The sequence below is a fragment of the Mustelus asterias genome, chromosome 22 (genome assembly GCF_964213995.1).
Source record: "Mustelus asterias chromosome 22, sMusAst1.hap1.1, whole genome shotgun sequence".
Taxonomy (NCBI): domain Eukaryota; kingdom Metazoa; phylum Chordata; class Chondrichthyes; order Carcharhiniformes; family Triakidae; genus Mustelus; species Mustelus asterias.
The window spans coordinates 56,730,387-56,743,741 of NC_135822.1; the positions used below are offsets into that span (position 1 = coordinate 56,730,387).

The window sequence follows — 13,355 nt, forward strand, 5'->3', positions numbered from 1 at the left end:
TGACCCCCCGCAGCCTCAGAACAGCCTCCCCGACGTGATTCTCTGGATGCTCTCCGGCGAGAAGCGGGTGGCCTACGCTCGGATCAAAGCGCACTCAGTCCTGTTTTCCAAGGACAGCGAGAAATCCTGCGGGAAATACTGCGGGAAGCTCCAAACGGTGTTTATGATGGTAGGTCAAAGCTGGCTTCAGGTGGGTGTTGGTGTCGGAGGTGTGAGTTTGTTTTCCATCTCAAACCCCTCAGTGTTCCCCCAGTCCACATGTTATAATTCCTCCCTGTATGTTCAACACTTCAAAATACAGGAATGTGCTGGACTCTAAATAATATATAAATATATGTATGCATAGGATTGTTACAAAAGGGATCTCCTCTCTGAGAACTAACACCTCACCACTCAGAGGAATACCTCGCCTCATAATCTGTTAAAGAGTGTGTGAGAAGGGGTAATGTCAGCGCTTCAGCAACTCCAAGTGGTTAAATCAAAATGACGACCTGAGATTCTCTCTGTAAAATCAACAATTATTTATTTATCTAACCAACAGTGACCAGGTTAACTCAACTATTAACAAACTGAATAAAACACGATTCTAATGGAATGCCGTTTAGATAAATATAATACTCATTAATTAACCAAAAATATATAATAGAATGTCGTCACGCTCAAATAAATATATAACCAGGATTTTGTGGCTTTCAGAATCTTCTGCCTTCTTTTGTCTATCTGGAATTTCCGTCTCCTTTTGCTATCTTCATTATCTTCTGTAGGTTCCTTTGCGATTGAAATGAGGCTTTCTTTTAAGACATACATGCAGCTATGAGCGTTTCAGCAAGTCTCTCTCTCTCTGAGAGCTGAGAGCTGTGCCAGTTGCTGGCAGACAGAGGTGGTGGCTGTCTTCTGGCTCTCTGGAGCTGGGAGCTGTTCTTATACACTCAATGACATACCAAAAATCCCCACAATAGGATAGGTCGACAGATTACCAAAACGTCAAATTCAAGTCTGCTAGGCTGCTGCTATTCAAATGCCGAGTTTAAATTGATTGGTTAAAATTCAAAAACATGGTCTGATTCCAATGCCTGAAGTCTGTTACTAAAGCAATCCTGTTGTTTTTGCTGATACCCCTGCCTGTACATTCGGGCAGTGCACGGGATATGGGGAGGCGCTAGCATCGTGGTATTGTCACTGGACTCGTAATCCAGGGACCGAGGACAAGACCTGGGTTCGAATCCCATCATGGTAGATGGTGAAATTTGAAATTAATTTAAAAAACTGGAATTTAAAAGTCTACAGATGCCCAAGGACCCATTGGTGTTCATTAATGTCCTTCAGGGAAGGAAATCTGCCATCCTTACCTGGCCTGGCCAGATCCGCAGCAATGTGGTCAACTTTCAAATGCCCTCTGAAATGCAGTTAGGGATGGGCATTACCAGGGGTCACAGTCTGAGGATTCGGGGTAGACCATTTAGGACGGAGGTGAGGAGACATTTCTTCACCCAAAGAGTGGTGAGCCTGTGGAATTCATTACCACAGGAAGTAGTTGATGACAAAACATTGAATGTATTCGAGAGGCGGCTGGATACAGCACTTGGGGCGAACGGGATCCAAGGTTATGGGGAGAAAGCAGGATTAGGCTATTGAGTTGGACAATCAGCCATGATGGTGATGAATGGCGGAGCAGGCTCGAAGGGCCGAATGGCCTCCTCCTGCTCCTATCTTCTATGTTTCTATGTCCCTATTAAATACTGGCCCAGCCCCCGACGCCCACATCCAGAAAATGAATCTGTAAATCATAACGGTGAGATCAGAGCCATGGAATTGTGTTCCATAACCAAAGCCAGGTAAAATGCCCAGTGAATGCCCTGGAGTGTCAGTGACAAGCTGAACCTGAGGAGTAGAATGAGCTTGTGTTCTCCGCTTCGAAGGATAAAAGATGATCTCATTGAAATGTCTGAGATTCTCGGAGGGCTCAAGAGTTGCCGAGAGTCCCTCTTCCCCTTGGGTGGAGAGCCTAGAACTAGGGGGGGGGGGAGGAATGGGAGTAATTGGATAGATTTGCACGGTGGCACAGTGGTTAGCACTGCTGGCTCACGGTGCCAGGGACCCGGGTTCGATTCCGGCCTGTGATCTGAACAAAGAACAAAGAACAATACAGCACAGGAACAGGCCCTTCGGCCCTCCAAGCCCACGCTGCTCCCTGGTCCAAACTAGACCATTCTTTTGTATCCCTCCATTCCCACTCCGTTCATGTGGCTATCTAGATAAGTCTTAAACGTTCCCAGTGTGTCCGCCTCCACCACCTTGCCCGGCAGCGCATTCCAGGCCCCCACCACCCTCTGCGTAAAATACGTCCTTCTGATATCTGTGTTAAACCTCCCCCCCCCCTCACCTTGAATCTATGACCCCTCGTAAACATCACCACCGACCTGGGAAAAAGCTTCCCACCGTTCACCCTATCTATGCCTTTCATAATTTTATACACCTCTATTAGGTCACCCCTCATCCTCCGTCTTTCCAGTGAGAACAACCCCAGTTTACCCAATCTCTCCTCATAACTAAGCCCCTCCATACCAGGCAACATCCTGGTAAACCTCCTCTGCACTCTCTCTAAAGCCTCCACGTCCTTCTGGTAGTGTGGCGACCAGAACTGGGCGCAGTATTCCAAATGCGGCCGAACCAACGTTCTATACAACCGCAACATCAGACCCCAACTTTTATACTCTATGCCCCGTCCTATAAAGGCAAGCATGCCATATGCCATATTCACTATCTGTGTGGAGTCTGCACGTTCTCCCCGTGTCTGCGTGGGTTTCCTCCGGGAGTTCCCCTTACCAATCAAGAACTTATCTATCTCTGTATCAAATACACTCAATGACCCGGCCTCCACAGCCCTCTGCGGCAAAGAGTTCCACGGATTCACCAAACCCTCTGATTGAAGAAATTCCTCCTCATCTCGGTTTCCTCCGGGTGCTCCGGTTTCCTCCCACAGTCCAAAAGACATGCTGGTTAGGTGCTAAATTCTCCCTCAGTGTAACCCGAACAGGCGCCGGAGTGTGGCGACTGGGGGATTTTCACAGTGACTTCATTGCAGTGTTAATGTAAGCCTACTTGTGACACTAATAAATAAATAAGTAGAACTCAAAGATTTCACAGAAAGATGGGCTGGATGGCCTCATTCGGTGCTGTCTGTTCCTGCGATTCTATCATGGCCCAGTCTCCTTATAGCAGAGTCTATATTGCAGCTGTTAGCTTTGTCAACAGGTGGGATGTTCCGTTCGAGCATCGCATAGTCAGTCTGACGATCGTGATGAGGAACGTGGTCAAAAGTATCTTGCTTTGAGACCCTGCGTTGTTATTTACAGTGTGTCACTTTGACAATGGTTTCATTTACGTTTTGACTGTTGGCGGCACCTTTTCCTGAATGCTTCTGAAGTGGCACGGTGGCACAGTGGGTTAGCACTGCCGCCCCACAGCGCCAGGGACCCGGGTTCAATTCCGGCCTCGGGTGACTGTGTGCAGAGCCTGAACGTTCTCCCCCGTGCCTGCGTGGGTTTCCTCCGGGTGAACAAAGAACCAAAGAAAATACAGCACAGGAACAGGCCCTTCGGCCCTCCAAGCCCGCACCGACCATGCTGCCCGTCTGAACTAAAGCCCTTCCAGGGACCATATCCCTCTATTCCCATCCTATTCATGTATTTGTCCAGACGCCCCTTAAAACTCACTATCGTATCTGCTTACGCTACCTCCCCCGGCAGCGAGTTCCAGGCACCCACCACCCTCTGTGTAAAAAGAACCTGTCTCGTACATCTCCTTTAAACATTGCCCCTCGCGCCTTAAACCAATGCCCCCTAATAATTGACTCTTCCACCCTGGGGAAAAAGCTTCTGACTATCCACTCTGTCCATGCCCCTCATAATCTTGTAGACTTCTATCAGGTCGCCCCTCAACCTCCGTCGTTCCAGTGAGAACAAACCAAGTTTCTCCAACCTCTCCTCATAGCTAATGCCCTCCTGGCAACATCCTGGAAGATCTTTTCTGTCCCCTCTCCAAAGCCTCCACATCCTTCTGTGTTCCCTGACACTAGGGTCAATTTAGCTTGGCCAATCAACCTAACCTGCACAGCTTTGGGTTGGGTGGATTGGCCATGCTAAATTGCCCCTGAGTGTCAGGGGGACTAGCAGGGTAAGGACATGGGGCTATGGGGATAGGGCCTGAATGGGGATTGTGGTTAGTTGTGGGCTCGATGAGCCAAGTGGCCTCCTTCTGCGCGACAGCGATTCTATGATTCTACTTCCCAGCGATGATGAAAGTTGACTGCTTTGCGTTTTCCCCGCTGTGGTACCTGTCTCGTGTTTAGCTGCAGCCAGTGACGTCCCAACTCTTGTCCTCCTGTTGACAGCAACCGCTGGACAAGTCCCAGGACAAGAGGAGTGTCGCTCAGCTCCGTGTACGGATCTGGATGGGACTGTCTTCCGATGAAGAGGAGTTCGAAAAATACATCGATGGAAAAATCCTGGTGGCTGCAGAGAGAGTGAGTTGAGCGGGTAGGGGGTTTAATGTATATTCCTTTTTAGAATATATTTTATGGAACACCGTTGGGTTCAGATGCACCCCTGAGGAATTCCCTGACAGATACTTGCCTCATCCCCAGTCTGGCTGTCAGTCGGATACACCACTGATCGCTGAGGACCAACTGTGTGATCAGGAAGAGGTCCCACAACACCAGGTTAAAGTCCAACAGGTTTATTTGGAATCACGAGCTTTTGGAGCGCTGCCCCTTCCTCAGGGGAGTGGAGAGGCAGGTTCCACAAACACGGCATATAGAGGCAAAGACAAAATAAGACAACCTTATCTTGCAATTGTGTCTTGGCCGTGTTTGTGAAACCTCCCTCTCCGTTCACCGATGAAGGAGCAGTGCTCCGAAAGCTCGTGATTCCAAATAAACCTGTTGGAATTTAACCCGGTGTTGTGAGACTTCTAACTGTGCCCACCCCAGTCCGATGCCGGCATCTGCACAACTGTGTGATGGAATAGCCGATTTAGTCCTGTTAGCTGCCAGCTCAACTTACATATCCTGCCTTCTGAACATACTCTCTGGAGTATGAAGGCAGAGAGATTTCACAGCAAAATATGGAGGGTGGTTACAGTGAGTGGGGGATAGTTACAGTGAGTGAAGAGTCGTTACTGTGAGTGGAGCTGTGGGAACGGCGATGCGAGCAGGGTGTCGGTGGTTTTGGCAACCCGGGGATGGTTACAGTCAGCCCGTGTTGTAACTGATATTCCACTTTGTTGTAAGATGTCCCTTCAATGTTGGAGCTTTCTGCTTTTAATTGCAGTATGAAAACCAGGCAAAGGTTATGGGCCACTGGGGCACCAGTGCATTACTGCAGCATCCATCATTCTCCGACGCCATGGGGAAGATACGGCTGCCAAAGAAGGACTTCTATCCTCTGAAGGGCTGGCAGTGGGATGGAAAATGGACTATAGACCCTGAGCGGTGGTGAGTTTGCTTTTTGGCTTGTGGGACCTTGGCTGGGGCAGGGTCAGGTGCTGGAGGTTCCAAAACTGACATTAATATCTGTGTAAAATTGAGAAACTCCAAATAAAGATTTTAAGTCACTTTAAAAGGAGACCTGGCAGCTAGACCTGCACACAGCCAACTCCCACATAAAGCATGGGATAAATCATCGGGATAAATCATCGGATAATCTGTTTTAGTGATGTTGATCGAGGGGTAAATATCAGTCAGGACAGCAGGGAGGTCTGCACTCCTGTTCCTTAAATAGAGCCTTGGGCTCCTTTACCTCCGGTTCTGAGGGCAAAAGGGGCCTCAGATTAACATCTCATCTGAAAGACGGCACCCCTGACAGTGTAGCTCTCCCTCAGTGTGACATTGGGCGAGTGTCATAGAATCATAGAATCCTACAGTGCAGAAGGAAGCTATTCAACCCATCAAATCTGCACCAACCCTATCCCCTATCGAGGCCCTACCCCCATAACCACATGAATTTACCCTAGCTAGTCTCCCTCTCAGTAAGAGTAAGTAGTCTCACAACACCGAACCCGCATATCTTAGGACTGAGAGGGGAAACCGGAGCACCCGGAGGAAACCCACGCAGACACGGGGAAAATGTGTAGACTGCACACAGACAGTGACCCGAGACCGGGAATCGAACCCGGGTCCCTGGCGCTGTGAGGCAGCAGTGCTCACCACTGTGCCACCGTGCCGCCCCATGTGTCTGAGGTTCTGGGAAAAGATGTGTTAGAGAGGCACGCGGGGAGTTGAGGATGATTCTCTGTGTTGGAGATGTCACTGACGGCCTCTCGCTCTCTTTAATCCCTCTTTTTCACAGCTTGTTGTTTGGTGCTGACGCGGGGCACAGTGAGTTTACGGACGATGTTTATGAGAACGAAACCCATTTGGCTGGAGGCGAATGGATCCCAGCTCTGGAGCAGTACACGGATGGAGTGAGTGTTCTCCCGGTAGAAGTCAAATCGAAACGCGTTCGGGATTTTAAACTTGTGCAGCAAGCGGGGGAAACATCGCCATCAGAGGAAAGCCCAGAAGGAAGGCTTGTAGCTTTTAGGACTCCGCTGGGTTCCAATTCGGATCCCTGAGAGAAAAGGGCAGACTGTTATAGAGCCATTACAGCACAGAGGAAGGCCATTTGGCTGGCTCTCTGCAAAGCAATCCCAGTTGGTCCCATTCTATCCTTGTAGCTCGGAACCAAGTTTCTAACTCTCAATTGTTCATCCAATCTCCTTTTGAAAACATTCTCCATCCCCCCTTCCACCACCCTCGTAGGCAGCCAGTTCCAGCTCATAACCACTCGCTGGGTGAAAGACATCCTGCCTCCAATCCACATCCCTCATCTTTTTATTAATTCATGGGATGTTGGCGTCTCTGGTTGGGCCAATGTTTGTCACCCAACCCTAGTTGCCCTTGAACTGAGTGTCTCGCTCGGCCATTTCAGAGGGCAGTTGAGAGTCAACCACATTGCTGTGGCTCTGGAGTCACATGTAGGCCAGACCGGGTAAGGACGGCAGATTTCCTTCCCGAAAGGACATCAGTGAACTGGATGGGTTTTTCCGACAATCAACAATGGTTTCATGGTCATCAGTAGATTCTTAATTCCAGATTTCTATTGAATTCAAATTTCACCATCTCCAGTGGTGGGATTGAAACGAGGGTCCCCAGAGTATTACCCTGGATTGCAAGTCCAGTGACAATGCCACTACACCAATGCCTCCCCTCTCTTGCCCAAAGTCTTAAATCTGTGTCCCCCTGCTCCATCAGCTAATGGGAAGAGCTTTATCGACCTTATCTAAACCTGTCACAATCTTGTACGCCGCGATCAAATCTCCCCCTGAATCTCCGTCCCTCTGAGGAGAACAACCCCAGCTTCTCCAACCGCACCTTGGAGCTAGATTCCCCTCGTCCATGGAACCGTTCTGGTAAATTTCCCTCTCGTGGACCCTCACATCCTTCCGAAAAGTGAGCAGAACTAGTTGTGGCCTGACCAGAGGTTTGCATCAGATTTGTACAACATGGTGCCATAGAATAGAGGCTTTCATAGGATCCCTACAGTGCAGAAGGAGGCCATTCGGCCCATCGAGTCTGCATGGACCACAATCCCACCCAGGTCCTATTCCCATAACCCCATGAATTTACCCTCACTAATCCCCCTGAAACTAAGGGGCAATTTAGCATGGCCAATCCACCTAACCCGCACATCTTTGGACACTAAGGGACAATTTAGCATGGCCAGTCCACCAAACCCGCATATCTTTTGACACTGAGGGGCAATTTAGCATGACCAATACACCTAACCTGCTCATCTTTGGACATTAAGGGGCAATTTAGCATGGCCAATCCACCTAACCTGCTCATCTTTGGACACTAACGGGCAATTTAGCATGGCCAATCCACCCAACCTGCACATCTTTGGACACTAAGGGGCAATTTAGCATGGCCCATCCCCCTAACCTACACATCTTTGGACACCAAGGGGCAATTTAGCATGGCCAATCCACCTAACCTGCACATCTTTGGACACTAAGGGGCAATTTAGCATGGCCAATCCACCTAACCTGCTCATCTTTGGACACTAACGGGCAATTTAGCATGGCCAATCCACCCAACCTGCACATCTTTGGACACTAAGGGGCAATTTAGCATGGCCCATCCCCCTAACCGACACATCTTTGGACACCAAGGGGCAATTTAGCATGGTCAATCCACCTAACCTACACATCTTTGGACACTAAGGGACAATTTAGCATGGCCAATCCACCTAACCTGCTCATCTTTGGACACTAAGGGACAATTTAGCATGGCCAACACACCTAACCAACATGTCTTTCGGACTATGGGAAGAAACCGGAGCTCCTGGAGGAAACCCATGCAGACCCGGGGAGAACGTGCAGACTCCGCACAGACGGTGACCCAAGGCCGGAATCGAACCCGGGTCCCTGGCGCTGTGAGGCAGCAGTGCTAACCACTGTGCCGCCCTTATATCGACCCTGTGGTTGTGTTTTAGAAGTGTCCTTGGAAGAAGTCTCAGTCGTAAATCACTGTCCAGCTTCTCTTGTGCCTTTCAGAGAGGGAACCGACACATCCCGATGGAAGAGATTGAATGTCCCACTGGCTGGGAATGGAAGGAGGAATGGATCCCAGACTTTTATCGGGCTGTGGATGAACATGGTAAGTTGGCACGTACCAGCGAAACTGGCCAAAGACATTTCACTGCTGATATCAATCTATTCAATCTCATCTGAACCTGTCAGGATTATTGATGGAACTGGCTCTCTCCGTGACATTTCCTGCCTCTTCCCTTTCGACTCGCTGAGTTCCTCTGAGCCTCCCTCTCTCTTTACTCCAAGCTGCCACTGCACCATCCGAGGTCTGTTCCCTCTCCCCGAATGCTAATTATCAGCCTTGCCTCCGTGCCCAGCACTGTGGCAGACAATTGCGGGTTTGCATCCATTTCCAACACTGACAGTGCTGAGGGAGCGCCGCACTGTCAGAGGGTCAGTACTGAGGGAGTGCTGCACTGTCAGAGGGTCAGCACTGAGGGAGTGCTGCACTGTCAGAGGGTCAGTGCTGAGGGAGTGCTGCACTGTCAGAGGGTCAGTGCTGAGGGAGTGCTGCACTGTCAGAGGGTCAGTACTGAGGGAGTGCCGCACTGTCAGAGGGTCAGTGCTGAGGGAGTGCCGCACTGTCAGACGGTCAGTACTGAGGGAGTGCTGCACTGTCAGAGGGTCAGTACTGAGCGAGTGCTGCACTGTCAGAGGGTCAGTGCTGAGGGAGTGCCGCACTGTCAGAGGGTCAGTACTGAGGGAGTGCCGCACTGTCACAGGGTCAGTACTGAGGGAGTGCCGCACTGTCAGAGGGTCAGTACTGAGGGAGCGCCGCACTGTCAGAGGGTCAGTGCTGAGGGAGCGCCGCACTGTCAGAGGGTCAGTGCTGAGGGAGTGCTGCACTGTCAGAGGGTCAGTACTGAGGGAGCGCCGCACTGTCAGAGGGTCAGTACTGAGGGAGCGCCGCACTGTCAGAGGGTCAGTGCTGAGGGAGTGCTGCACTGTCAGAGGGTCAGTGCTGAGGGAGCGCCGCACTGTCAGAGGGTCAGTGCTGAGGGAGTGCTGCACTGTCAGAGGGTCAGTACTGAGGGAGTCCTGCAGTGTCAGGGGGTCAGTACTGAGGGAGTGCCGCACTGTCAGAGGGTCAGTACTGAGGGAGTGCTGCACTGTCAGAGGGTCAGTACTGAGGGAGTGCCGCACTGTCAGAGGGTCAGTACTGAGGGAGTGCTGCAGTGTCAGGGGGTCAGTACTGAGGGAGTGCCGCACTGTCAGAGGGTCAGTACTGAGGGAGTGCTGCAGTGTCAGGGGGTCAGTACTGAGGGAGTGCCGCACTGTCAGAGGGTCAGTACTGAGGGAGTGCTGCACTGTCAGAGGGTCAGTACTGAGGGAGTGCCGCACTGTCAGAGGGTCAGTACTGAGCGAGTGCTGCACTGTCAGAGGGTCAGTACTGAGGGAGTGCCGCACTGTCAGAGGGTCAGTACTGAGAGAGTGCTGCACTGTCAGAGGGTCAGTGTTGAGGGAGCGCTGCACTGTCAGAGGGACAGTACTGAGGGAGCGCTGCACTGTCAGAGGGTCAGTACTGAGGGAGTGCCGCACTGTCAGAGGCTCAGTGCTCAGGGAGTGCTGCACTGTCAGAGGGTCAGTACTGAGGGAGTGCTGCACTGTCAGAGGGTCAGTACTGAGGGAGTGCTGCACTGTCAGAGGATCAGTACTGAGGGGGTGCTGCACTGTCAGAGGATCAGTACTGAGGGGGTGCTGCGCTGTCAGAGGGTCAGTACTGAGGTCAGTACTGAGGGAGTGCCGCACTATCAGAGGGTCAGTACTGAGGGGGTGCTGCACTGTCAGAGGATCAGTACTGAGGGAGTGCCGCACTGTCAGAGGATCAGTACTGAGGGAGTGCTGCACTGTCAGAGGGTCAGTACTGAGGGAGCACTGCACTGTCAGAGGGTCAGTACTGAGGGAGCACTGCACTGTCAGAGGGTCAGTACTGAGGGAGCACTGCACTGTCAGAGGATCAATGCTGACCTTTGCACTGTCTGGGGGTTTACAATGTCAGAGCAGGATACTATCAGAGAAACTGCCCTGTGAATGCACTACACTGTCAGACAGTATTGTGGGACTGCGGCACAGTTAGAGATACCACTTTACAGATGAAGAGCCATATCAAAGACCCCAGGGCACTACGGTGGCACAGTGGGTTAGCACTGCTGCCCTCACAAGAGCCAGGGACCCGGGTTCGATTCCCGGTTTGGGTCACTGTGTGGAGTTTGCACATTCTCCCCGTGTCTGCTTGAGTTTCCTCCGGGTGCTCCGGTTTCCTCCCACAGTCCAAAGATGTGTGGGTGAGGGTGGTCTGGCCATGCTAAATTGACCTTAGTGTCAGGAAGATTAGCAGGGTAAATATGTGGGGTTACGGGGTTAGGGCCTGGGTGGGATTGTGGTCGGTGCAGACTCAAATAGGCCGATGGCCTCCTTCTGCACTGTAGGGATTCTATGAAACCCGGAGGAAACCCACGCAGACACGGGGGGAACGTGCAGACTCTGCACAGACAGTGACCCAAGCCGGGAATCGAACCTGGGTCCCTGACGCTGTGAGACAGCAGTGCTAACCCACTGTGCCACCCAACACTTCAAAAGGACTTCACCAGCTATGAAGGGGTGGTCCTCAGGTTGCGGGAGGCGCTGTGGGAATGCACAGCTTTCTCCCCAACTCCGCCTCGTAACTCATTCTCTCCTGGGATCTCCAGGCTGTTTTTGTTCCTTATCCTCCCTCGTCGGGCCCTCCTGCTCCCAAACTGCTGGCAGGAACCGTGGCCTCCAGGGGTGGGGGACGGGTTGCTGGGTATTTATCTGTGACGTGTTTTCTGCTTCACTTGAAGGATGGGAGTATGGGAAAGCTGTCCCGCCAGACACTTTCCCCAGGCACTGGAACCCTGCTGAGAAAGCCTACCACACCCACCGGCAGCGACGCTGGATACGGAAGCGGTCCAGGGAGCCTGACCGGCCTCGTCAAGTCAAGGTGCGGTACCACCGGCACCGTAGTTCTCCATATCCCACATCTCACTGCGAACCACACTTCTTCTCCAGTGGGCTGTGGAGCTGAGGTTTGGATTGTGGGGTCCCGTCCTGTGTCTGAAACATGAAACGGAGACCCCCCCCGTCTCCCGTTCCCCTACCGTCCCAACCGGGTGTCCAAGATTCGAGGTGGAGCATGGGAGTTCCCCTCAAATTGCCATCCCAAAGTAGCTTTCACTAGTCATTATCACTTCGCTGTTTGTGGGAGCTTGCTGTGCACGAATTGATTGTGCGGCGTTTCCCACATTTCAACAGCTCATCTGCTGCTCAAATTCTCTTCTTTGCCCTTGTGACCTGCAGACATGACTGTCCTGACAGTCCCCTGGCTGGCCTGCCACATTCTCCCCTCTGTAGACTTCAGGACATAGAAACTAGAAGCAGGAGGAGGCCATTCGGCCCTTCGAGCCTGCTCCACCATTCATTTTGATCATGGCTGATCATCAAATTCAATATCCTGATCCCCCCTTCCCCCTCATATCCCTCGATCCCTTTAGCCCCAAGAGCTATATCTAATTTCCTCTTGAAATCACACAACAATTTGGCCTCAACTACTTTCTGTGGGAGTGAATTCCACACATTCACCACCCTCTGGGTGAAGAAATTTCTCCTCACCTCAGTTCTAAAAGGTTTACCCCTTATCCTCAAACTATGACCCCCTAGTTCTGGACTCCCCCCACCATCGGGAACATTCTTTCTGAATCTACCCTCCTAGAATTTTATAAGTTTCTATGAGATCCCCTCTCACTCTTCTAAACTCCAGTGAATATAATCCTAACCAACTTAGTCTCTCCTCATATGACAGACCTGCCACCCCAGGAATCAGCCTGGTAAACCTTTGCTGCACTCCCCCTATAGCAAGGACATCTTTTCTCAGATAAGGAGACCAAAACTGCACACAATACTCCAGGTGTGGCCTCACCAACACCCTATACAATTGCAGCATAAAAACGTCATCCAAAACTCTGCTGCCCGGATCTTAACTCGTATCAAGTCCCGGTTCCCCTACCAGCTGCTGTGCTCACTGACCTGCACTGGCTCCCAGTCAAGTCGTGTCTTGATTTTACATTTCTCATCCTTGCGACCAAATTCCTCCATTGCCTCACCCCTCCCTATCCCTGTCACCCCCTCCAGCCCCCACAGCCCTCCGGGAAATCCGCCCTCCTCCAGTTCCAACCTCCTGACCATCCCCACCCACTCTGAATAGAAACGGAGAAGATAGGAGAAGGAGGAGGCCATTCGGCCCTTCGAGCCTGCTCCGCCATTCATCACGATCATGGCTGATCATCCAACTCAATAGCCTAATCTTGCTTTCTCTCCATAACCTTTGATCCCATTCGCCCCAAGTGCTCTATCCAGCCGCCTCTTGAATACATTCAATGTTTTGGCATCAACTACTTCCTGTGGTAATGAATTCCACAGGCTCACCACTCTTTGGGTGAAGAAATGTCTCCTCATCTCAGTTCTAAATGGTCTACCCCGAATCCTCAGGCTGTGACCCCTGGTTCTGGACTCCCCCCACCATCGGGAACAGCCTCCCTGCATCTACCCTGTCTAGTCCTGTTAGAATCTTATAAGTCTCTATGAGAATCCCCCGCTCATTCGTCTGAACTCCAGCGAAAACAATCCTAACCGAGTCAATCTCTCCTCATACATCAGTCCTGCCATCCCCGGAATCAGCCTGGGAAACCTTCGCTGCACTCCCTCGA

General features: G+C 51.3%; 1 protein-coding gene across 1 annotated transcript in view; it reads left to right on the top strand.

The window, feature by feature from the left end:
* Window positions 1-13,355, top strand: part of LOC144509701 (myoferlin-like) — a 182,650-nt gene that overhangs the window by 79,078 nt on the left and 90,217 nt on the right. Inside the window, exons 23-28 of the mRNA XM_078238482.1 lie at window positions 14-169; window positions 4,394-4,525; window positions 5,331-5,494; window positions 6,348-6,462; window positions 8,596-8,698; window positions 11,454-11,593. Coding sequence (XP_078094608.1) covers window positions 14-169; window positions 4,394-4,525; window positions 5,331-5,494; window positions 6,348-6,462; window positions 8,596-8,698; window positions 11,454-11,593 — 810 coding nt within the window. The remainder of the gene's footprint in view (window positions 1-13; window positions 170-4,393; window positions 4,526-5,330; window positions 5,495-6,347; window positions 6,463-8,595; window positions 8,699-11,453; window positions 11,594-13,355) is intronic.